The 25,010-nt window shown below is 54.2% G+C and overlaps 6 protein-coding genes across 6 annotated transcripts; 3 read left to right on the top strand and 3 right to left on the bottom strand.

Annotated features, from left to right (window-relative positions):
* Positions 1 to 1,132: 1,132 nt before the first annotated feature.
* J7T55_008772 (translation initiation factor rli1) lies at positions 1,133 to 3,546 on the top strand (the record flags this gene model as incomplete). The annotated part of the gene is made up of 9 exons (XM_053139124.1): positions 1,133 to 1,152; positions 1,255 to 1,279; positions 1,359 to 1,370; positions 1,446 to 1,500; positions 1,572 to 2,161; positions 2,221 to 2,338; positions 2,427 to 2,921; positions 2,979 to 3,024; positions 3,081 to 3,546. 9 exons carry the CDS (start codon positions 1,133 to 1,135, stop codon positions 3,544 to 3,546), a joined length of 1,827 nt encoding a protein of 608 aa, XP_052998045.1.
* Positions 3,547 to 4,536: 990 nt separating this feature from the next.
* Positions 4,537 to 7,206, bottom strand: J7T55_008771 (ff domain-containing protein; the record flags this gene model as incomplete). The annotated part of the gene is made up of 5 exons (XM_053139123.1): positions 4,537 to 4,686; positions 4,739 to 5,587; positions 5,642 to 5,758; positions 5,810 to 7,003; positions 7,060 to 7,206. 5 exons carry the CDS (start codon positions 7,204 to 7,206, stop codon positions 4,537 to 4,539), a joined length of 2,457 nt encoding a protein of 818 aa, XP_052998044.1.
* Positions 7,207 to 7,721: 515 nt separating this feature from the next.
* Positions 7,722 to 9,651, top strand: J7T55_008770 (uncharacterized protein; the record flags this gene model as incomplete). Its single annotated transcript, XM_053139122.1, has 2 exons — positions 7,722 to 7,908; positions 7,979 to 9,651. 2 exons carry the CDS (start codon positions 7,722 to 7,724, stop codon positions 9,649 to 9,651), a joined length of 1,860 nt encoding a protein of 619 aa, XP_052998043.1.
* An 806-nt stretch (positions 9,652 to 10,457) lies between these two features.
* Positions 10,458 to 13,540, bottom strand: J7T55_008769 (uncharacterized protein; the record flags this gene model as incomplete). Its single annotated transcript, XM_053139121.1, has 5 exons — positions 10,458 to 11,131; positions 11,186 to 11,730; positions 11,784 to 12,514; positions 12,564 to 13,286; positions 13,352 to 13,540. The coding sequence occupies 5 exons, from the start codon at positions 13,538 to 13,540 to the stop codon at positions 10,458 to 10,460; spliced, it is 2,862 nt and encodes a 953-aa protein (XP_052998042.1).
* Positions 13,541 to 15,413: 1,873 nt separating this feature from the next.
* On the top strand, positions 15,414 to 19,566 carry J7T55_008768 (uncharacterized protein; the record flags this gene model as incomplete). The annotated part of the gene is made up of 2 exons (XM_053139120.1): positions 15,414 to 18,966; positions 19,019 to 19,566. 2 exons carry the CDS (start codon positions 15,414 to 15,416, stop codon positions 19,564 to 19,566), a joined length of 4,101 nt encoding a protein of 1,366 aa, XP_052998041.1.
* A 1,209-nt stretch (positions 19,567 to 20,775) lies between these two features.
* Positions 20,776 to 23,293, bottom strand: J7T55_008767 (lipase 2; the record flags this gene model as incomplete). The annotated part of the gene is made up of 8 exons (XM_053139119.1): positions 20,776 to 21,128; positions 21,204 to 21,304; positions 21,372 to 21,729; positions 21,912 to 22,172; positions 22,242 to 22,537; positions 22,719 to 22,723; positions 22,788 to 23,003; positions 23,084 to 23,293. The coding sequence occupies 8 exons, from the start codon at positions 23,291 to 23,293 to the stop codon at positions 20,776 to 20,778; spliced, it is 1,800 nt and encodes a 599-aa protein (XP_052998040.1).
* Positions 23,294 to 25,010: the final 1,717 nt, after the last annotated feature.

Below are 25,010 nucleotides of genomic sequence, written 5' to 3'. Positions count from 1 at the left end.
GTGTTAGAGTCCATCCCTGTGAACTGTTGATAGGCTACATCTTCTACACAAGACATGCAGATTCCATGTTTGAATTTAACGTATGGCTTGTCCAGACAACTGATGCATCAGGACGGATGTCTGCAAAGCCACCGGGTTGCATATTGCTTTGACCCTTTCTAATTTCAGAACACCAACATGCTTCCGCATCCATCCAAGTGTGGCACAGCCAACTCAGATATTCAACACGCAAGACTAGACACACGAAACTGCGTTGTACATGTGAATTTGCAAGTTTTCCAGCCTACAAGCTATTTGACAGCTCCTTTGTACTCAGCATAAGGTAGCGTAATTCTACATATAAAATATGAGGGCACGGAATAGAATGATGCCCAAGTGAGGAGGGACACAACAAACTGGGGTAGTGTATTCGAGCGACAATTCTCACCACATGGAATCCAATGTCAGCCTGGACATTTGCTAGTGCAAAACAGCATTCCATATATAGATGCTTCCTTTAGTATCCATCCATGCTGACAAGCGAATCCAAGAACTGAGTCACTCAGAAGTTGACCAGTGCACATGCTCAATGCCCAGTCAGCAGGGGCTGCACCTCAGCACAGCTGGGCCCATCATAGAAGGGCAGTCGGTAGACCACGGAGAGCTTCCGTGCAGAGCCGCTCACAAGGCTGTGAATCCCAGCCAGACCCCCCATGCTGATCTTGATCTGTGTGAATCCAGGTACCCGAGTACCCAGGCTCCCAAAGTGAACACCTAGGCCCTCATTAGGGCCAAGTCAGCCTATCACGTCTCTCCTGTTTATGACCATTCTGCCATTTTTACCCCGCTGCCACAAAGTCGTAGGCAGACAGCGATCTGGGCTGGCAAAAAGACCTTGGCCAGATTTTCGTACACTGGGTTCATTCCTGTCCCTCACCGCGCCCCCCGTCCCACCACCACAACACTCCTGTCCGTCTTTGTTCCCTTTCCTATCCCTGATCCTATCGTCACCAGCAAGGTCCGCATAGGTATTCCCTCCTTTAATCGCGAGTACTCGAGGCCGCCAACGAGCCCAGACACCACCACCGGTGATCCTTTGGGAACAAGAACTTTTCAACGAGCTCGACGACTGCGGTCGCATCAACCCATCAAGATGTCGGACAAACTCACCCGGTACGCCAACCTCCCAACAGGCCAGCAGAGGCAGCCACGGCAGGGCAGGATGCGCCCTCAGGCTTCAAGTGAATAACAAGACTGACATGCCACTGCCTCTAGTATCGCCATTGTCAACAGCGACAAGGTCCGCCCAATTGCCCCGCTCCCCCGCTACTCCTACATATTGGGTTGTTGAACTGACAACAAGTCTTACCGCCCTACAGTGCAAGCCAAAGGTGCGCCCCTACCTGTCTACACACTCAGAAACCAAATCTGCGGGGGGTTCGTGGTCAACTGACCGGTATCACTAGAAATGTCGGCAAGAATGCAAGAAGTCGTGCCCCGTCGTGCGAAGCGGAAAGCTCTGTCAGTAGCACATGCCGTCCTGGGCTCCCAAGCAAGAGTATGTAAAATACTGACAGATGATTCTACCTCAGGCATCGAAGTGGACCCAAACTCACGACTCGCCTTCATTTCCGAGTCCCTCTGCATTGGATGCGGTATCTGTCCCAAGAAATGCCCCTTCAGCGCCATCACCATCATCAACCTGCCCACGAACCTCGAGAGCCAGGTGACACACCGATACTCCGCCAACAGCTTCAAGCTCCACAGGTTGCCTATGCCGCGGCCGGGAAATGTTTTGGGTCTCGTTGGAACAAACGGTATCGGAAAGAGTACCGCGCTGAAGATCCTCAGCGGAAAGTTGAAGCCAAACTTGGGCAGGTTCGACAACCCGCCCGACTGGGAGGATGTCATCAAGTACTTCAGGGGCTCTGAGCTGCAGAACTACTTCACAAAGCTCCTGGAAGACGACCTGACGTCCGTGGTGAAGCCGCAATATGTCGATCAGCTACCCAAGGCCATTCGGGGCCCGGAGAAGTCCGTCAAGTTTCTTCTGAACAAGTCGAAGCAGCTTGACAACCTTGAGGAGATCCTGGATGTCCTTGAGCTGCGCCACATTTACGACCGCGATGTCCCCTTGCTATCTGGCGGTGAGCTCCAGCGATTTGCCATTGGTGTCACCTGTGTAAGTGACCATCGCCCGGTGATACCCACAGTAACCTGCTGAACGTAATATCAAAACAGGTACAAAGCAAGGATGTCTACATGTTCGACGAGCCTTCGTCGTATCTCGATGTCAAGCAGCGTCTGGCTGCCGCCAGAATGATCAGGTCGCTGTCAAAGCACGATAATTATATCATCGGTTCGTCTCTTCTATGTGCACATTCGTCGGGATCTTAACCGTTCCTGGATTCTCCATACCACTGACATGTTACTGATCTGGACTGCAGTTGTCGAGCACGATCTGAGTGTCCTGGACTATCTCTCGGATTATGTCTGCGTCCTCTATGGGCAACCTGCCGTCTACGGTGTCGTCACTCTCCCCCACAGTGTCCGAGAAGGCATCAACATCTTCCTCGACGGTCATATTCCGACAGAGAACCTCCGCTTCCGTGAGGAGTCCCTCACCTTCCGGATCGCAGAAGCTCAAGATGTCTTCGATAATGACCAGACACGTGCCTTTAACTATCCAGCAATGGAGAAAACCTTGGGCAACTTCAAGCTTAAGATCGACACAGGCTCCTTCACTGACTCCGAGATCATCGTCATGATGGGCGAGAACGGCACTGGCAAGACTACTTTCTGTCGTATGCTCGCCGGTGCTCTGAAGCCCGACGGAACGCAAAAGGTACCGGACATGAGAATCAGTATGAAACCTCAGACCATCACTCCCAAGTTCGAGGGAACTGTGCGACAGCTGTTCTTCAAGAAGATTCGTGCTTCATGTAAGTCTTACGCAGAATGAATTTCGGATGACCGGCCTCGCTAATTGCCCGTGATAGTCCTGTCTCCTCAGTTCCAGACTGATGTTGTGAAGCCTCTGAAGCTGTGAGTATCTCTTGGATTTCACGTCCTGAAAAGTGGAGACTGACCAGTACACGCAGTGATGATTTCATTGATCAGGAAGTCAAGAACTTGTCTGGTGGTGAATTGCAGAGAGTCGCCATCGTCCTCGCCTTGGGTCTGCCCGCCGACATCTATGTGATTGATGAGCCGTCCGCCTACCTCGACTCGGAGCAGCGTATCATCGCGTCACGTGTCATCAAGCGGTTCATCATGCACGCCAAGAAGACGGCTTTCATCGTGGAGCACGATTTCATCATGGCCACCTACCTCGCCGATCGTGTCATTGTCTTTGACGGCCAGCCTGGTATCAATGCTCATGCAAACTCGCCCGAGTCCCTGCTCACTGGGTGCAACAGCTTCCTCAAGAACCTGGATGTCACATTCCGTCGTGACCCCGTCAACTACCGCCCCCGAATCAACAAGGGCGGCTCTCAACTCGACCAGGAGCAGAAGCTGAATGGAAACTACTTCTTCCTCGAGGACCCAGAGAAGACTAATGCTTGAAAAGTTCACTCCAAACAAGAACAAGGAGACGTTTCCACCACATAATCACAAGCATGCATCGGGTCCCGGCGTTCTAGGCGTCCAAAAGAAAGGCAAGGGTCGGGCGGACGGCTCCACCGGTGAATTGGGCTTAGAGGAGGGCGGCTCGGACGAAAATGATGACCCCGACATCTGACGATGGCGACGGCAGTCTATCCCCCGTTGCCTGGTCCCACGACGGTTGCAAGGTCCGGCTCGGCTGAGCTCGAGGCCTGTTTGCCTTACTCTTTCCTCTCTCATGTGTCAATTCTGACCAATACCACATGGGTTGAAAGGAGTGAGGCTATTACAATCGCCGTCGTGGATTGAGGGGCAGTGGGTCAAGAGGGTGACTGCCGTCAGAGCCACAGTCACAAATGTGGCATGCGTGACAACTACGAATAAGAATTCCAAACACAGGATATACCGGCGTGGCGAGATACAAACACATAAAATGAAGAGAGCATTTTAATTGATGAGAATTTGAGCTGCATGATTAATATTGCGGTGACTAATTTACCAACAACAGTGGGAGGAAAGAAAGAGAAGACACATTTAAAGCTGTCTATGTCCGTCCCCCGTGAAAATCTAAGGTCGGTGGGGTGCGCTGGGAATAGGTAACGTACACAGCCAGGCAACAATGCTTCGATTGCCATTTTTCAAGCTCGGCGGCAGAGTGTTAGAGAATCGCAGGGTTAGTCTCGAGAGCCGTCATATCGACGTTCGAGTCTCAGTTCAGGTTGGCGGGGCTGCTCTCGCCTGCTAGTAGCGGGGCTGAGCAATAGTCTGCTGGTCCAGAGTGGTCATCTTGCCCACCACAGTAGTAAGTCGGAAATGATTGCCCGTACGTACTGGTGGCGACATGGTGTCTGTCCCTCTCAAGTGGCCATTATCCGTCTCTAACCCCACTCATTTTGCTGGAGCCCTTGTCTGGCGAGGATACGTAAGGTCGGCGGCGCTCAAGGAGATGCTTTAATCCTCCTCAATCTCGCCCTCTTCGCTACCGGAATGCACGCCCGCAGGCTCTTCCTTGGGTACCGGGGGCGGTTGTGGAGACCTAGTCTTCAGACGACCATCACGACGGGGGGTACGCTCACGAGGTGAATTGTCTCTCTTCAATCTCTGCGCACGCGGTTAGTAATTGCGAGAACATTGTTTACCCGGTGGCACATACCTTCGAATCCCTGGAATCTGGACGACGCTCATCCTCATCATCGGCACGGCGCCTCCTCACACTTGATGGTTTCTCGTCGTAGTTAAGGTCATCGACATCCTTTTCGACGACACGGCGGCGGTATGAGCGCTCTCGTTCCTCTTCGCGGTCGCGGCGCTCACGCTCATAGCGGTCGAGTGGGTCGTCACGGCGAGAGCGGGGAGGACGATCCTCGTCGCGATAACGATCCCGCTCACGGTCACGGTCTCGCTCGCGATCTCTGTAACGGTCACGGTCACGGTCTCGATCACGGTCTCGCTCGCGATCCCGGTCCCTGTCCCGGTCCCGGTCCCGATCTCTGTCCCTATGAAGATCATGCCCATCCGATGACCTACGGTCTGACAAGAGGGTCTCGGCCATACTTGACTTGCGGTAATTGCGCTCCCTCTCGGCGATGGCCTTGCGGCGGTCGGCTTCGTAGAGATCTGGTTCTGGGCTGCGACTAGACCTGCGGGGCGTTCGCCCACCGCGATGAGATCTCTCACCTCTGTCTCTGCTTCGCTCTCTCTCTCGTTCCCGGTAACGATCACGAGATCGATCACGGCGACGTCTATCCTTTTCGAGATCCTCTTCCTTCTCTCGCAGGCGCCGCATGTGCTTGTCAAATGCGCTGCGGTGTCCTTCCTCGCTAGTCACTGCCTGGAATTCAGGCGCCTTCTGGAGACGGGCCTTGACTTTCTCGTAAGTGTCACTCAATGTGATGGGGGGATCCAGACGTTTCATATACGAGCGCAGGTCATCAACGGCTCGGCGTTGCTGGCGCTCAGAGTGTCGGTCCTCCTCCAATGGCTTCGCTCTTCTTTCCTGAAGCTGCAAGATTCTAATTAGCGGTGAGCATTAATACTGGGGTGCAGAGTATCTTACCCGCTCAAAGATGAACTTCGATACGTCTCGATCAATGTTAGCAGTACGACGGTCTTCTTTCAACACCGCAAGGAAATCTTGGAAGTCTGTCTTGGGGGTGACCTCGAATCGCTTGTCCTTCGGAGCTGTTAGTATCTGGATCTCAGGTTTGACTTTCAGGCAACTTACATGAATCACGTCCATCACATCATTGCGAGTGCCTCGGAGCCCTCGTTCCTCTTCCTCGACCACATCCCAAAACAGCTCTTGCGGAGTAGAACCATTCTGACCGATCATAGCTTTATAGCGTGCATCATTCTCGACTAAGGGGAATATTTGCTTCCACTTCGTGCCCGCCTTGATTTTGCCATCATTCTTCAGCTCACTTAGCAGACTCAGAAACGCGTCCCGGTTCTGGCGCTCTTTGCGGAATTTCTTCGACTTTTGAGCCTGTCTGTTGTCGTTGAATGTGCGTTCCACTGCCTTCATGTGATTCTGGAAGACGCTCAAGATATCAAACTTGCTCAGGGACTGATACTTCTCGTCATTTTGAAACGGCTGGGTGCCAGAGATGATTTCTTGGGCCTCGGACCACCTAGTGTAAGGCTCCAAATTCAGCTTGGGCAGGAGATCGATCAGGCCGTCCATAGCACTCTTGCGTAGAGCGGTCTGCTCCTCCCTATGCCGCTTTTTGAGCTCGATAATGTAATCCTCGAAGAGATGGCGACGTTCGTCCTCGTTACTAGTGGAGCGAAAAATTGTCTCGCCCTCGATCATCGGCCGAGCTGTCTTCCACCTGGTATAGTGTTTGATCTCAGGATGACTCTTGAGCATGGTAGCAAAGTCAGTACGGAGCTTGGTTAGCCTCTCTTTGGCTCGCTCCTTGTCTTGCGATATAACGTCTTGACAATACTTCTCAAAGGCGACCTTTCTGTCCCTGGGATCCTTAATCGCGCGGTATTGAGGGTCTTTCACCACGGCACGAAGAGTCTGCTCCCACGTCCAGTCAGGCTGAACATTGCTGCGCTTCAAAAGCTTTACAAAGGCGGCCTCGGCTTCTTCGGCCGTAGCGTACTCGGGATCGTTGCTCGCGGGAACGAACTGTTGGGCTCGCATGTCGTTGCCAAAGGTCAGCTGTCGCGATTCGCCGATTGGCTCGCGGGAGTCTCGAGACTGGTCGAAGCTCTGACCGCCTGCCGGGCCAGGTGTCGGAAACGCGCTCGGGGCGGCAGGAGTCGTCGGTGTGCCGGCGGATGTCGTTCCCAGGGCGCGTTTGTAGGCGTCCGGCATCTCCCATGAGCTTGTCTTAGTTTCGGTGTTGTACCAATACTTTCGGCCACCCTCGGCGGTATATTCCTTCCATGGCTGGTTCGCGAGAGCGCGCTGCAGGGCAATTAGCGATGTGAAGAGTCATGGTGGCATTATGGGATTGAACCTACCTCTGCGGGGCTCATCATGTCCTCTGGCTTTGTCCATTGTGTCACCTTAGTAGCTGCGTTGTAGTAATACGCGCGACCATCGGGTGTGCGATGTTCTTGCCAGATGGCAGCCCCCGGCTGGGGGAACTGCCCGTTCATGCCGTTCATTCTCAGCAGCGCGTATCGCGTTCGCCCCTGGAGAGTTATCGGGGAGGTGAAGCCAGTCAGAGCATAAATAGTTGGTTAGCTCTGATGCAAAGTAAACGAAACGAAGTGGTGCACGAACAAAGTGCCAACCAGAAGCAGCTAACACTTCTGAGGTCCAAAGAGTTGGAGGAAGTTGAGTCGCGCTGCAAATTCAAAGTCGCAGGCAAAATCATTCCAGCAAAGGCAGGCTGGTGCACGGGCCACATGGAAGGAGCTTCCGTTCCCAGCCAACCTACCGTGCAGGAAGTAGCTCTGTTCAATTCAAGTCCCCGCCACTAACCCCTGGAAGCTCCAACGTCACTTTATCAGCACTGGACCCTGGACTATCTGATGCGCCTCTCGACCTCGGACATCGGGCAAGTTCACAACAGTAGAGTGGAATAGCACATGGTGAACTACAAAGCCTCGCCTTCCTTTACCAATAAGTCAGTCTGTCTGAGGATGCTGTAAGCGGATGAACCCGGTGTTGCTGCAAGATGGCAGTCCCTACGAAACCGGGAGACAGTACTTCAGGAGAAGAAGACACGGCATTCCTCGAGCAATCCTTCTTGGCCTACACCGTCCCTTTCAAGACAACTATCAATATCGAGGAGGAAATCAAGGCCGCCATTGAAAAGGGCCAGCCATTGGAGGATTTTGAAAACCGGCCATGGCTCTTCTTCGGTGAGGACATCTCCCAGCCGATCCTCCCCTGGAATTCCTCTGTCTCACGATACTCATTCGTAGATGTCAGATGAAACTGTCGAGGTCTTCTTGATACTTCGCACCCACGGCCTGACCGACGAGTTGTTGAAGTCCTACTTGAAGAGGCTTGTTGTGACTCTGCAGGCGCAAATAGTAAACAGTCCTGCGACAGAACGAACCGAAATCGCACCTGCCTCGGAGGTGGTATATAATGAGGACATTGAAGATGTGGAAAACCCCTTGACTGTCGTGGACAGTGCGCAGGCAGGCCAGGAAGATGATGGTATGGCTCCAGGCACCAAATACGTCGTATGGAAAGCTTCAGCCTTCCTGACGAGACCCCGAATGCGGCTATATGGGCCGTCTGTTGTGTTCTCGGCGACAGCGAGTTTGAAGCCCGGCCCGGAACAGCTTGGCGAGCAACAGGACGGCTACCTAGAGAGCGGTGTACCCGCAGGGCTTAACTTGCTCGGATCCTTTGCTGGGGATCCCCTCTTAGGTGGTGTCAAGCCTCACCTGTCTGCTGTACGAGTCTCTCGCGTCGCACCAGTCACTCAGTCCAAGGACTCGTTCCCAATCCTCAAGGGCCAGCCCAGAATCTCTCAGCAGATTTACCCAGCCGCACATACGCGTGTACGCTTTGCGCGGCCAAACACCATACCACCCAGTCCAGCCATAATAGCCCTGCTAGAGATCGATTTCACACCTTACTTCGACTGCGAGGTTGCTGTGGACAAGGTTGACCTCTCCATGCGGGAGGGTCAAGTTGAAGATCTCAACAATATATCCGGTCTATCCCTACCTCTGAACTGCGTGGCACATGACCACATTACCCTCATGTATAGACTCGCCCCTCAGGAAAGCGACGTGCCCTCCAGAAGCCCAACGCGGGAGCTTCTCATCTCCATAGAGTGCAGCGCACTTGTTCAGGCAGGAGTCTGCACTCCCAAACTGCGCATGGCATGGTCTACCATCCTGGACTTTACCCTTCCTGTCAACCCTGGTTTCGGCTCAGGCGTCAATAAGCCTTTCCAGCGGTCCCACAAGCCAGCTCAGCTCTCCATCAGCGACGGCACGAGCTTCGTCTCACCCTCGGTATCTAGACCCGACTCCCTCCCCGGCCTCGAAGCTCTCGCAGAGCGTTCGATCGAGACCAGCATACCAGAGTTCGGAATAACGATGACGTTTACCGCGCCAGACGGGCCAATATACCCAGGTGACGAATTCGTCTGGAACGTCTTCGTCGTTAATCGCAACTCTACCTCCCTTAACCCTTCCAAACCACCCTCAGAAGCCATCCCGGCGGCGCGCAAGCTGGCCCTCCTCGCAATCCCCAGGCGGCGCAGAAACGACATGCGCGTGATACGGCCGCCCTCGACAGCCGGGCGGGACCATCTCCTAGCAAGGCGCAAGTCCGCCATTGCCGCGGCGATCGGCGAGGGCCCCGAGGCGGAGATCGCAGACGCGGTGCTGGACGAGAACATCGTACACGCGATGCAGCGGAGCAGCCTGGTGGACAGCACTGAGGTGGTCTGCCTCTCCGCGGACGTCCGCGTGGGCCCGCTGGCCCCCAACGCGTGCCACGTGGTCGAGCTGCGCTTCCTGGCGCTCAAGGAGGGTATCGTGGGCGTCGAGTGCATCCGAGTAGTAGATCTTGGGAACCAGGAGCATGTTGACATTAGGGACCTCCCGGTCATGGTTGTTGAAAAGCGCCAGGACTGATAGAAGGGTCAGGGTAGTACTAGGGATACAAAGGGCGAGCAAATTAGACATTTACTTCCCAATACCACATGCTATACGTCGCGCGAAACTTCAACTACGAGTCCAGAATTGCGATTGTGCGTTTTACATGACTCCTACTCTCTCATGAGCTAATAAACTCCGTTATCAATGCCAGGGGTATCTATTCAATGCCATGTACTCTACTCTATGTGTGCTGTGAACCATCAGTAGCAAGACAGCTGTCCGTGCTGCAGCTACACGACCAAGCCAAGTGGCCATGACCGCAATGACCACCGCTCAATCAATGCAATGCAAGATATGAGAGTGTCAAAACACCCTGTGAAATCATCAGACCCCAATTCGTGTTTGCGGCCACCCTCCGCCAAATTTTGACAGACGTCGGCTATTCCTAGAGCCAACTGTAACCAAACTCTTCGTCTCTCTCTCTCCTCCTTTGATATCCTACCTAGGACCACAGATTGAAACTCAAAACCGGGCTGCAGTGCGGAAAGATGTCGCGCCGGTCGCTTTGAGGCTTGATGAAAGTCATTAACAATCATTTCTGCCCAGTTTCCGCTCGAGTTTCCAAGATGTTTCGCCGTCATGACGTCGCGCCTGTCGAAATGCGGTCCAGAAAGTAATGCAATGCAAATGCTGGCAGTGGATGTGACTAGTAACAATGGGCGAAAGGTAGTCACTCCCGATTTCTTTCGAGTCTTTTGAGGCATCGTTTCCCAAATTTTTTTCGTGATCGCGCGCCTCAAACACCAGAGAATGCGAGCCATGTGTTCTATTTCTTTGTTTCATCATGCAAGGTCATCAACGTCATAATCATCCCAGCCCAGCTGCTGATAGATAGTCAGCGCCGGTTTGCTGCTGGATTTGTTGTGCTCCTCTGTCACAGGAGGAGCAGATGTAGGGGCTTTCTTCGCGGGTGTAGCAAACAAGGTGGCTGTGTGAAGAGCTTCAGGAGGTGTTGACGTGACAGTTTCGTCCACAAACGCCAAGGCAGTGGAGGACCTCTGCTTGATGGGTGTTTCGAATAGGCGTGGGAGGGTAGGAGACGATGGAGGAATGTCGATATATGGGACGTTGAGGTGTGTTTGAGTACTTGGTGCAACCCTTCTAGACATCAATGGAGAAGATGGTTGTGCGAAAGGGTCGCTGATCGTCGGTCTTGAAGCTACGGCCGAGTCTGGCACGGCGTTTACCTGCAGCTTGTTCGCAATCGGCGTGCTGGCGATGTGAAATGCTTCGAGGCCATCTCGAAGACCGTTCCTAGGTGCTGTAGACGGAATGACGGAACTTGACGGAATTGCTTGCAAGTCCGTCCTTGGCGGAGGGATGTTGAAGCTACCGTAACTACGCTGATCTGCTGTTGACACAGCGTCTTTGAAGCGGTAGTTAGCCGGGGTAGCCTTGACCTGGATTTGGCTCTGGGTTCTGTTGCCAGCATTGAAGCGAGTGGGATTCTTGGGCTCTGGTTTGAAATCAGTGTCTTTGTTATTTGCACACAGCTTCCTGTAGTACTCACTTCGTGGACGGGGCGAGCTCGATGTCCCTATTCGCTTCTCGGCTTCCTCGACAATAGCCTTGCCCGCCAATTGTCTGTTAGGCTTCTTGAGGGCTGAGATGGCATCTTTCAGATCTGCTTCAATCTTCGCTTTCTTCTGCGCCTTCGAGTCGTCCGCAGTAAGACTTGAAACACTCCGGGACAAAACATTTCGAGATCTCTCCTTCAGAGGCCTATCTCCACTTGGGATCATGCCCAAGGAAGCAGGCTCACTTGCTTCACGCTTCAGCCCCGGGATGGTGGCCGGCGTCGCAGATCTCATTCTTGCCAGGACATCGGTTGGTCTGCGAGATGCCTTCCGCCTCAACTGGTCATGTGAGAAAACCTTGTCCAGTGACTTCGGCGCACTGGTTGACACCGGTCTCTTGGCGACTGATCCGGGCATCGCTGGCGCCTTCGCAGTAACTGTAGCAGCAGGCTTTTTTGGCTTTGGGGGAGAAACGACAACGGGGCCTCCCAATTTGCGGTTCAAGGATTCGCACAACTCGGGAAGTCGGCCAGCGAAGCTGTCATGGTCAGTTCTACATCAGCAGTCAGGAATGAAAGAGCTTCAACTTACAATGGTAGCAAAATATCCACGCAGAAGTCCTTTAGTGGGTCCGAATTCGCCCTTGCTGACTTTTGGTTTTCCGATCCATTGTTCTCCTGTGATTCAGCAGCTATCATCTCCATTTCGTCTGGCGTGGTGGACTGCCAGATACACAGCCGATCTGCGTGGATATCGACCAATGTCGAAAAGTTGTATTTATGCCGCTTCTTTGGCACGGGCTCGACCGTCTTCTTTGGCGTATTTCCAACAGGCAGCCCTGGCAACTGACTGTCCTGTGCATCTTCCGCCGGCCGCACTGCCTCTAATGCAAGTATCTCAAGGATAAGAATCATTTGCAGCTGCGTCTCTCGAGTCCGAAGGCAGGAGATATGGTACTTGACCTCCTGGGGGTTGATTGTAGCTTCCTCGCCGTCCTGCACGACGGACTTGTGTGTTCTCCACCAGCTTTTCACATGATCGACCTCACCGGGGTAGAGTCCGTCTTTGCCAAGCTTCATCTTCTTGGGTTTTCTTCGCTTCTTCTTTGGTTCATCCTCGGCAGAGCTCTCCGCCAGTATTCTCATGCCCTTCACAAGTTCGGGTAGGGTCTCACGGAACTTCTTGTCCACTTGCACCGTCGACATTGTGAGGCTCTTCAAAAACTCGACGAGATCATTCATATCCAGGTTCGCGTCACAATCCAAGTGAAAAGCGGCGCGTGCTCGCGACAGTGGCCCCTTCGCAAAATACGCAAGCGATCCCTACAATATCGTCAGCAACGAACAGTCTCAAATTGGGGAAGATGCACACCTTTGAATGATAAAGAGCCTCGAGATACTGGGATCTGATGTTCTGAAAGATGTCTTCGGCGGAATTTTGCATGTCGGCATTTGAATCCGCTACAGCGGTTTGTGAACCTTGGGCTGGTGGCTCGCTCACTCCACTCTCTGGCTGGGGTGCTTGGAAAGGGTCCTCTAGATGTTCGATGCCGGGCGTCAGCGTTTGAAACTGAGGCTGGCTCTGGTCCTGCTGTGATTCGCAAGGCGTTCCGGAGACGGCCCTTGGGCGCTTTCGGACCATGGATTGGATCTGTTCTATTGCGAGCCTCTTCTTCTTGCTCTCGTGATGCAGCTGGGGCGTGATTGAAGGAGCTTCGGCAACGTTGGCGTGTGCGGCCTGGACTGGACGACAGCGCTGCTCGTAACAGGCTTCGGCGAGGTGGCTGAGCTTCTCGATGGCAACCCATGCGCCGAGTTTGCAAACGACGTAGAGGCCGGTCTGATGGCGTTCGATGGCATAGACATTGCGACTGGCGTCTGAGCGTGCGATAAGTACGCTTGGTGCCTGGCCTAGTCGTCCCTCAAGATCCAAGACTCGGATGTGCGACTCGAAGAACCGGCCTGGGCCGCTTGGGAACTCCCCGTTGGGGGCTGACAAATCCAGAGCCGACAATGAGAGGTGCTCGCGGGACAGTAACATGAGTGGTTTCAACACAGGAGGTCTCACGGAGCTGGAGCCGAGAGAGAATTGGGGCTGGCGGTAGGTCAGCATTGCAATGAACCGCGTGCAAAGGGATTGGCTGGGCAAGCAATGCAAACCTTGATTGTAATGGCTGGTTTGAGGAGCTCCTCCAGGGGAAAGGCAGGAGAAACACGCCTCCTCTTGTGTGGGTTAGAGGGCAAGGCCTCATCTTGGAACCTGCTGCGCGAACTGGCAGCGGACGAGGTGAGGACTGCAGACTTGGATCTGGAAGGGGGACGCGACGCGTCCGAGCCTCTTGTAGACATTTTGGCGACAGCGTGAAGCCGGCCATGAAATTGGTTTCGAGGAAGAAGAGACGTGGGATGCAGTTCCGGCTAGCCGTCGCTTGGTGACCCGAGGGTTCACTCACAGATGCATCATCGCATATGCGTGCATCTGGGCACTCTCACTGCTCACAGTGGGCATGGGCAGGGAACGCGTCGGCAGGTCGGACGCGGTGTGTAGTTGGAGCTTGACGAGCCTATGAGCAGGGACGAGACAACCTGGGCTAGCTGCCGAGGTCCCATGCATGGGTACCAGGCCTGCACGCAAGCTCCAGGGTTCAGGGGGCCGAAGTTGCCCGCCCCGTCTCCTTCGCCGTCGCCGTCGCCACCCGTACATGGAGTCCATGGGTGATGATTGGAAAGGAAAGTTCGTTGAGACTTCTCTGCCCGAACCTTCTCACTCACTCACTCACTCACTTGCTGGCTCCTACAACCTTGAGCTTGCAGTCAGGAGCACAACAGCGCCTGTAGCACGGGAGAATGCCTCCTGTCTCTGGTTGCGACCAGCGAAGCGTCATGTCATCCTCCAGCTGCCATGAAAATACTAGTGAGGCCTCGATATGGTCTCTCGCCTGCATAGATAGCATGCATGCACTATCTAGACTCTGTGATCTGGCAGGTGGTGTGGCCTGCATCGTGAACGAAAACGAAGCAGCTTCAGCCGCTGTCGCATGCCCAGAATGGCATGACCGTGGGCGGGCAACGGCGCTTCAGCATGCGCAAAACCCTGCCCACCGAGTCCAAAGGCGGACGGACTGCGACGGACAAGCAGACAGGCCGACAGGCAGGTCTAGTCTAACAAGCGGACAAGGTAGTCTAAGTAAAATGGGTCAAGAACAGGCGAATGAGTGCAGGAAATTTCCCGTCCCACGCCGTCCCTCGCCGTCCCTCGCCGTCCCTCGCGTGGTCTCCCAGGCCTTCCAGGGCAGGGTCCCAAGGGTCTGCAGCAGATGCGAATTGCAGATGGACGCACTGCAGAGGTCGATCGCTCTGCCAACATCAGATCCAAGGCATCGCCCACCTGCCGCCTGTCGCCCATCGCCCGTGGTCTAGTTGTTTGCTCCCTCCCGGGCGATTTGGTCCGCATGCTTTGCCAGGCCTGCTTCGCATCAAATTGTGCAACTTGGGCCAATCTAGTCCATCACCCGCACCGTGTTGTGTTGTATCGAGGCCCGTCCCTCCATCTCCTTCATCTTCGGTCTTTTTCTGCCTCCCCTGACCGTGAGTCCAGACCGGTTGACTGCCATACACGACCAAAAACAAGGAAAGGGAACAAGAAGAGAGGGCTTAAGACCACTGTTACAGCATAAACTTGGGCGACAAGCCACACCACCCACTCGGTTCCGTCAGGACTGCAGATCAGTCGGTTCAGTTGGCACTGCCGCCCCGGGGCCACACTACCACTACCACCTCGCCACCCTCCCGGGCGCCTGCTCGACTCAGTCGCTCAGTCCCGTCCCGTCCAGTCCAGCTCTCGCCACACTTTGTCCGCCCCAGCCTTACAACAGCGGCTCTCAAGCCTCAGCCCAGGGATTGGACATCAGTCAATCCATGCCTGCGTGCTCGGCACGGATTCCCATCCCACGGTCTAGAACGCCATACCACCTATATCGACCGAGGTTTATCACAGAACCTGTGTCCAGTGCCCACTCGAATACGATCTCGTCCATCCCCATGGACACATCTGGGTCCCGTTGAGCATTGTCGCCCTCGGCCGTGTCCTGCTGCCCCTTACCTGCTCCGAGGTCTCGGGCACTGCCACAAGCAAGGTCCTGCCCCGACCTCACCTGTGTCTTTTATCTCTGGACGCGCGCATTCGAGCCATAAATTCGGCCAGCCCACTCCCACAACAACAATGTCGGCAGAGACCTCGCCCAGAGCCGTCCGCTTCTCCGACGGCGACGACGACCCAACCAAGGCCCTGGCTTATCGTCCACTTGCTGTGACCAACGACTCCGGCGACTCAGGCTCATCGGGCGACTCGCGGCCAGAGGCTAATGGCTTTGGCGAATTCGAGCACCAAGATGAACTAGGTACTCTCCATCACTACGTCGACCAGGCCGGTCATGCAGGCTCCATGTCGTCCATCACTTCCGATGCACTGGCTAATGGCGCTGCTGGTCGCCATCGCTCAGCTACAGACGGGGGGCCCATACATTCTAACGGAACATCTACGAGACCGCAACGTCCTACCGGCCCGGCAAGGCAACCTTCCAACACCTACAGACCCGTGCGCCGACCGCAGCCCACTCCCGTTGGTTACCCTGATCCTCGCTCCGCCTCCAGGTCACGAAATCTGCCCTCCAATTCGACTTTCGCGCGCCAAGAAAGAGCATATGTTCAACGACTAAACAATGCTCGGAAACAAGACTACCCATTCCCCTCCGAGTTCGACCCCATAAGCTTCGGTACACAAGGTGATCCGGACAGCGACTCCGAGGGCGAGACCCCTGGGTCAGAAGCGCCGTACAGCACCGAACAGGACGACGATGCGAGGAGGCTCTTCGAGGGTGACGACGACGAGGAGCTGGAGCCGACCGAAGAAGATATCAGAGACCCAGACAACAGGGAAAGATTGGAGTGGCATGGCATGCTCGCTGCTGTCCTCACTGGCGATGTCGTGCGACAAGAGAAGAAACGTCTCATCGGCTCATCCGAGCAGGAGGTTGGAAAGACCGCGCAGAAGGCAGAGCTATGGCTCGGCATACGATCACGCATATGCGGTAGACATCTTCCGGTCCAGCGCAGAATGGTAGAAGATGCTCGTGGCACCATGGATCGAACCATCGAGGAAATCATTCACTTCCAGATTGCTGGGGAGAGCGAGGCTGGCAAGCCCCCAGCGGATCAAGTTCGCGATATGGTCGGGAAGATTGAGAGGCTGGAAGGCTTGTACCCGTCAAGAGAGGCTATGCTAGCAGCACATAGCTCAGCAAGATCTGCCCTCTTCACAGAAGCCTGTGACGCCATAACCTCTTGGTATAATGTCAATGAACTCATCAACACTGAGTTGACTGTCCTGAGAAGATGGGTTGGCAACGACGAGCTGGATTTCCTGCGAACTAGGGAACGATCTCCCATCGGTAACGCGATTGGCGACGAGTCCTCTTTTCTCGATAAGTTGTTGAAAGAGGACGGCCTCAAGTCATTACACGACCACATTGAGGAGGACGTTGGTGGGATGAAAAGCAAGCGGAACAGCATGCTGAGAGGCATCTCAAGTGTAATTCTCAAGGCGAAGGAAACCCTCATTCACAATGCGGAGGCATTCAAAAAACGACACTTGCCCCCTTACATTGAGGACCTTCTGACCTTGATCAGCTTTCCTTCTCGCCTGATAGAGGAGATCATCAAGGTCCGATTAGCGTACGCGAAAAAGATGAAGGAATCGGCACAGCAAAACCCGATGCTGCAGGATCAGATGATATCTCAATTCCAGGTTCTATTGAATTTGGCTATTGGCATAAAGATTGAATATCTGGGCATCTCACAGCCTGAGCCCGGTTGGGAGCTGCCCCCTTGCATTGACGAGGCCTTTGACCAGGCTGTTCTGGACGCCTTGAAGTATTACTTTAAGATGCTAAACTGGAAATTGAGCGGTAACAAGAACACCTTCAAGGAAGCCGAGCTCCTATTTCAGGAGTGGGAATTCATCAACGAGATCGGGAGTCACCTAGACCATGGTGACGTGGAAGTTGCTGAGCAGTTCAGTAATCTGACTTTCAAAGCCATCAGGCGCCTGAGCGACACCTTCGAAAGAGAGCTCCAGCGCAAGCCAAGAGAGAGCCCGGCCGAGATGAGCAAGAGATACAAACAGATCTTGGACTCGGTTCGAGTGCGCCAAAGAATGCTGCAACGGTTTTCTAGAATGCTGAGCGGAAACTATGAAAACGCTGCGGACTTCAGCATCGCGTTTGACCCCGATCGACTTCACGACCTATTCGCAAGGTTGATAGAATCCGGTCATTTCCAAATCTACACCGCAAGCATCGAACATGAGGGGGTTATTCTGGTCGCCTCGCCATCGCTACACGGCCGTCATGAGGAGATACAGTCAATCATCGGCACAGCATCTTACGAACATGTCTCTGAAGACCCAACTGATCCATACATTCTCATGATCCGGGCCGAGAATGCACCCCATTGGTACGGGCCGAAGGTCTCCATGACCGTCCGGGAAGAGCCTCTAGACTTGAAGTTGGGCCATCTGAGGCTGATCGCCGGCGGTTCTCAGAACCGACTAACGAGCGCGAGAAAGGCTTTCTTGGAGCTCATCAACATGCACCTGGACCTCGTTGTTGAGCAACGCTCAAATCTCAAGAAAGTCAACCAGAAACTCGGTGACATCAAAAAGGTGGCTTACAAGCTGTCCAACACCTTCATGGACAGTGTTGAGACTATCCGTGCACAAACAAAGGGAATGGAAGTGCAGGATCTCATCCAGACCTGTTTCATTTTTGCGACAGAATTCGGTCAGCGATCTCTACTATTCATGGACAGCAATCGCCGGCAGATGAATAACATCAAGTTAACCAAGCTTGCGTTGGACTGGGTGAGCTTCATCTGCGACGACTGCGTGTCTTCCGACCGAAAGACCTTCCGCTGGGCCGTCCTGGCTCTCGAGTTCAGCATGGGCATGACCCGTGGAAGACACATTCTAGCCCTAGGAGACGAGGAATATGCCAGATTACGGGAGAAGGTCGCTGGTTGCATGTCTCTGCTTATTTCACACTTCGACATCATGGGTGCGAGGTCGAGCGTTGCCGCCCAGGCCGAGAAACAGCGCCTAGAAGCCCTCGTTGGGCAATTCAGGAGGCTGGACCAGGGCAAGAATCTCGATGACCAGACTGCTTCCAAATTCGTTCTCGACCACCGTCTCCAAGAGCTCTCCAGGATCGACGAGGGAAGGAAACAAATTCTTGCGGAGAGGTCTGCCATGGGTCGTGTGCTTGAAGCCTCGAACGAGGTAGACAGGTCTCTTGCGTACCTGTCATCGACTGCCACCAACTTTACGATGAGATGGCAGCAAGGCCACTTCGTCGGCGGTGGTACATTCGGCAACGTCTATGCGGCAATGAACTTGGATACGGGACATTTGATGGCCGTTAAAGAAATCAGGTTGCAGGATCCGAAACTGATTCCTACCATTGCCACACAGATCAAGGATGAGATGCGCGTGTTGGAGTCTGTTGATCACCCCAACGTCGTTTCATACTATGGCATTGAGGTTCATAGAGACAGGGTTTACATCTTCATGGAGTTCTGTTCTGGAGGCTCACTTGCCAACTTGCTCGAACACGGTCGCATCGAGGATGAACAGGTCATCATGGTTTATGCTCTCCAGCTTCTCGAAGGCCTCGCTTACCTTCATGAGATCAAGATCGCCCATCGCGACATTAAACCAGAAAGTAAGTTAACCTTTGCCTCCTATATGTCAACCAAATCTAATCCACCTAATAGACGTACTCCTCGACCACAATGGCATCATCAAGTATGTCGACTTTGGGGCAGCCAAAGTCATCGCTCGCCAAGGACGGACACTCATGCAAGATATGTCAGCTACGAAACCTAATAAGTCCATGACTGGCACCCCGATGTACATGTCTCCAGAAGTCATCAAGGGTGAGAATCCAGGGCACTTTGGAGCAGTGGATGTTTGGTCCCTTGGCTGCGTCATTCTCGAGATGGCCACAGGACGACGTCCTTGGGCGAATTTGGACAACGAATGGGCAATCATGTACAACATCGCCCAGGGGAACCCGCCACAGCTCCCGACGCCGGATCAGCTCAGCCCAGAAGGCATCGACTTCCTCAAACGCTGCTTCTCCCGCGACTCCACGAAGAGAGCTACAGCCGTGGAGCTCTTGCAGCATGACTGGATCATGACCATTCGGAACCGGGTAGTGGAGCCCTCGACCCCTAGCGATTCGAGCGCCTCATCCCAGACCACGCCGAACGCGTCTGCGTCTACTGGGAGGACTAGCGTCGGCGCGGATGGATTTTACTGAGACGCATGCGGATAAATCCTGCTTTGTCCTGTCCACTGTGATTTTTTCTGTACCACCAATTTTCATCCGCGCCCATCTTAACTTTAGTCATTGGTTGTACATATGCTCTTCAAAGATGACACCACAAACTTCCCCGGCTGTCACGCCGTCCCGGTGTGGCACGTTGGAGAGTCGTGTTTTTCATCACATGTATCAGGAGGCAGCATCGAGCAGCGAGTTTTTGGAGTTTCTCCTGAGCGCAGCCTTGACTTTTTTCTTGCATGCCAGCGCGTTCTGTATTCTTCCTGTCAGATTTGCCAATTCTCGTCAAAGGCTCTTTAGGGTAACGGTGTGTCTTTCGCGCTTTCTTTGGTGGGGTGGGGGGTTTCTTTTCAATTGACGGCCGTCACGACGAAACGAAATGACCATCATCACATAGGCAACAATTTGGGGGGGGCCTCGCATACGGGCGGCATAGAGTTCTTGCTTCTTTTGGGCGGGATAACATCTGCGACTGCATTCATACATAAATACATAGGCCGGCGGGACGGGGCCGGACGGGATGGATGGATAGACAACGCACGAGCGGGGGAGAGACGTCACATTACGGACGGGTCTTCCTGGGGAGTAAATCATAATATCTAACTAAACACACACGTTCTTGCCTACCAGGCTAAACCGTCGAGATGTTCTCATGTATTCGCACATCAAGAGACATGTGTGCCTTCTCACCTCCAGCTGGTTGCAGCGCAGAAAAGGTGATAAGCGCTCGATTTTGTGTGGTTTGTCTGACATCCTCTTGCACGATATGTTTGGTCTTCCTCACGCGTCCCGTCATAGTTGCAAGCTGTCCCGCAAGCCACAAGAGACGACTTTCCATAGTAAGAAAATACATCCTTCTACTAGCACTGCCTGACTGGAGCTCCCCACGGGCAGCGTGATCATATCAAGGGCTGGTATGTGCAACGTGACACTATTGAGCAGCAGAGGCTGGAGAGGGAGCATCGGGTGTTACTCGAGGTGTGCACATGTACTAATACAATATTGCTTGGCTAACGTACCGGCAATGCGCGACGGAGCTGATCACAATAGGACCTCGGGCCTTATGAAATATGCTCATTGAGCCAACTTATATACAGTGGCATTTAAGCAAAGTAAAGTATGTAGGGCTTGCACACGCACACACATATACATCTACAGACGTTTCCTCGCCCACATCGCTCGCCCATATCAGTTTCCAAAAACGGACAGCGAGTTCTCGATCATCCAGTTGATGCCCTCGGCCCTGTACGAGTCCCAGGCCACCGAGCTGCCGTTCGTGTCGAAGACGACGTTCTGCCCCACGCCGCCGCCCGCTGTGGCGTTGTAGACGGGCCACGCGCCGACGCCGTCGATCTCGAGCCCGGCGCCGTTCGGGTCCAGGCCCACGACGAAGTTGACCCACGCGTTCGAGATGCCCTTTGCGAGCGCCGCGTACGCCGCGGGCTCGTCAGCGATCGGGACGGTGGTGCTGTCGTATCCGACGGCGTTGACGTTGTCGAAGACGAACATGACTTCTGCGAAATGTGTTGCCCCGATGTAGTCTTTTGATGATTGTTAGTATAGGAGGAATGGGCCCTTGCAGTTCCAGCTGGTCGCCAGAGCAGAGCGTTACTTACTTGGTACTCCAGCACTGACAACATTGAACTCGTAGCTGTAAGAGGGCAGACCCGCATTGGACCAGGCAATGCTGGCCCTGCGTCGGAGATACTGGAATTGGCTGTCCACACACAATTAGCACCCAGCATAGTTGACCGCGAGACCCCCGGGGATGACCTATTACTCACAAATCTCCAAAGAAGGCGCCCGTCCTCCGGAACTGCAGGCCCAGTGCCGTCGCAATCGCGTCACCGGCCTCGATCACGGGGAACTTCTCCAGCGACGGGACACCAACGGCCTGGATGTCCGGGTATAGCGCCAGCAGCTCGTTCGCCAGCTCGTCCAGTGACTTGCCCGTCTGGGTGGGCGCGTCTGGACCCATGATCGCCTCCACGGCGGCCCGCATCTCGTCGTCGGTGTCGACACCCGTCCCGTTGGGGCCCTTGCCCTGGCCGAAGGCGGATCCTTCGTCGGTGTTCGTGCCGATGAGGATCGGGATCTTGGGGAAGCGGCCGCTGTTGAGCTGGTTCACGGGGAAGTCCGCGACTGTGGGTACCATGGTTAGTGACGGGATCCAGATCTATAGACAGGCATAGACACTTGGCATTTGGATGCTCAGTGTGTGCTGGTAGATCTCTAGGGCGTGTTGGCTTTGAACATTTCACGCAGAGTGAAATCGCCCTCAAGACCACCCAGTATTATGAAACTGTCTTTTGAAAATTACTTACTGAAATCGCTATCAAGCATCGGAGGCCACGGTGCAGCTTCGGTTCCGTTCAGCGCAGCGTTGATCTCATCGAATGGAAGCGACCGCAGACAGTCGAGCGAGGCGGACGTGTTCGCTGTCGACGCGCAAGAAGTATTCGACACGAAAAGGTTATAGAGCGCGTCCATAGCTTCCGTGTTGTTGGCACCGCCCGGGTATCTGGACAGGATACCTCCGAAGCCAGACTCTGCGATAGCAGCCCGGAAGAGCCCATCATCTCGGCCTGCACACACGGACGTAAGCAAACCATACAAATAAATATCCCAGAAGATTGTCCGCGCGGATAGCTCACCATTGTAAGCCAGAACTTGTGCGCTGACCGACTCGGCTCCGGAGCTCTCGCCCCAGATAGTCACCTTGGTCGGGTCACCGCCGAAGCTGACGATGTTCTCGTTGATCCACTGCAGCGCGAGCCGCTGGTCCCGGAAGCCGTTGTTGGCGATTCCAGCCTCGAGGACTTCGCTGCCCGCCAGGAATCCGTATGCCGAGAGTCGGTAGTTGATGCTTACTCCGATCATGGGGGTACCTAGGTCGACCGAGTTTTGAACGATGAAGGATAGATTATACCGCTTGTCTTGACTCCCGCCCCTAGTTTTTGTTTGTGTTAGTAAGGTATGCGGTCGATGGACTGAGCAAGTGGGAAAAGCCGGCAACAGAGTGCTTCCGCAGAGATAAGTCGGAAGCAGCTTGTTCTGCTATCTCTTGTATCATACTGAGAACGTGTCGCAAAGGTAGAAAACGATCGATTGAGGGAACAAAATAGACTGACATATACTGGCAGAACGATTAGCCAAACAGTCCCAAACACATTTATTTTTTTGGAGAGTGTACAACATACCAGGCCACCTCCGTGAATCCAGACCGCGACTGGAAGCTCTGCCGTCTCATCAATGCCTGCTGGTCGGATGACGTTCAAGAAGAGGCAATCCTCAGACAGGTCGTAGCCAACGTCATCGCCGCCATAGCCCACGCAGGACTTCGGGTAGGTCGTTGCAGGTTGAGTTCCGTTCCACGTGGAGTTCAGGGGCTGAGCCAAAGTAAAGCGCTCTGCTGGCTGTGGGCATCGGAAGAGGGCTTGTCAGCGATCAAGGAGGGAGGACACTCATAGTTGCATGGCACCGGTCTCGTTCGTACCTGGGAGTAACGCATGCCGAGGAAGTAATCCTGATCATAGGCGTCGCTGTGGATTCCCTCGTAGGATCCATTCTTGACAGTGACAACGGGACTCGACCTTGCGCGAAGCGAGGTGTCCCTGGAATTGCCCCTGTGCGAAGCTACGCCTGCATGGACAGAAGCAAAGACGAACAGCGAGCCGGCCAGGAAGGTTTTCACAAAAGAAGCCATCTTGGCGACAGTTGAGGAAGCGGCCTTGGGGTGGTGGTGAGAGGCTGCTGGTGGCAGAGCGCCACAGCGGCCTAGGTCGAGCTTCTTTATATCACGGACCTCATCGAGGCAACGAACCCCGGTTCTGCCTCTGTCTCCAGACTTCAAAGGGGAATAACTCCACCCGTCCTGGAGCAACAGGCTTGACCGTTTGCCTGTTCCCTGAAAATTGCCGTGGCATCTGCCGGGGTCTTGCCTACTTGGTAACAAGAATGCTCTGCTCGAGGATGAATGACGCCTGTCACGGCGTTCGTTCTCCTCCATAATACCGCCTGATAGTCCTCCGATGTGTGCCAGAATCGGCCCGTCTAATATGACTGCCCCGTTCGTCGATCCACATGCGTGGCCCTTCTCCGCATCGGAGTGCATTTCCCCAGACTCTGGTACGGCAGAAGGCCCTAGTCATGGTTGGGGGGAGCCAAAACGTGGGGATCCCGAGGTTCGCAATTGAACTTGCAGTGTGTTTCTCTCTGCCAGTGACGCCAGCGCCCCCAGATCTAGTGGTTCGTCCAACGAACTAATTCCCATCTGGGGTTAGAGCTTGGGTGAACCTTGCGGATCATTCCTCGGCGATGGTCCAGTGCTACTCGGCGATGGTCCAGTGCCAAGGGCCGCGACCTGTCCCAGAAACCCACCTGCCAGGCGAGTTTGGTTGGTAGTGGGCAGTTGGACAGGTTGTGATGGCGGCCTCGGGGGCGGTCGAGTCAGTCTTGGACAGGCCAGGAGGTAAACGAGATCACACCGCTGGCAGCGCTCCAAGAGGAAAGTCGCTTTGGGCACCGTGCCGGCAAGGGCAGAAGTCTTGTGATGCGTTCAGAGATTTCTCGCGTCTCCTGTCCCTGGTCCATCCAGGAACATGCTGGACCGGACGGGGGTAGATGTGGGGATGAGGCCCGTTGGGATGAACCACTAAGCATCTTGCCTACAGGGAAGACGTGGTTTGCTTTGCGATAGCACACACAGCACACACGTGCAAGACTCTGGGGTCGCATGGAGTGCAGTCGGCAGATCCGCGGCTAAATCTAAGAAAGTGAAGTGACTCGGATTTCCCGCGGTCATCACCACAAAGTCGGGGCACACTGCACACCCACATATCATAGCAGGTAGACTATAATATGCAGTCTTTCCGCAGAACTGCCACGGTCCGGCCTGGCTGCCGGCACAACAACAACAAACGAGGCTGACTTACCTGTCTGGCCAGTCATGAATACTGGGGAAAACGACATCGAGGCTCAAGTGATCGACTACCAAGGGATCGGCAATCGGAACCATAAACCACTGCGGTCCACGGTTGGGTGAGACTCGCCGGCACGGCGCGTGCCACATTTATCCGGAGGATGGAATGCGGCTCACAGTCTAATTAATTAAGCAGGCCAAGGACAACCTTTGTGTTGACTTCGCTCGTTGTCATTCTGACCCGAGCTTGGGATAGTTACAGGAAACCTAGTGTCTATTCATTGGCTACATGTGCTATGAGCTACCTTGACCGTTAGAGTCTTCCTGTCGCTTCCTTCCCAAATGTTTTATTCTCCCGAGTTACCACATTTGTCCGTGCCCTCTCCCTGTTTCCTCTTATACCTCATACTCCATGCCCCCCAGCTAATCCCAGCGCTCAGATTATCACAGACAGATCATATTAAGGGAGTGTGTGTTATTAAGGCAATTTTTGAGGGTATCG

This window comes from Diaporthe amygdali (assembly GCF_026229845.1).
Source record: "Diaporthe amygdali strain CAA958 chromosome Unknown NODE_4_length_2575358_cov_65_588622, whole genome shotgun sequence".
Taxonomy (NCBI): domain Eukaryota; kingdom Fungi; phylum Ascomycota; class Sordariomycetes; order Diaporthales; family Diaporthaceae; genus Diaporthe; species Diaporthe amygdali.
The sequence above is the reverse complement of the archived record's forward strand: the minus strand, read 5'-3'. Positions and strand labels throughout refer to the sequence as shown.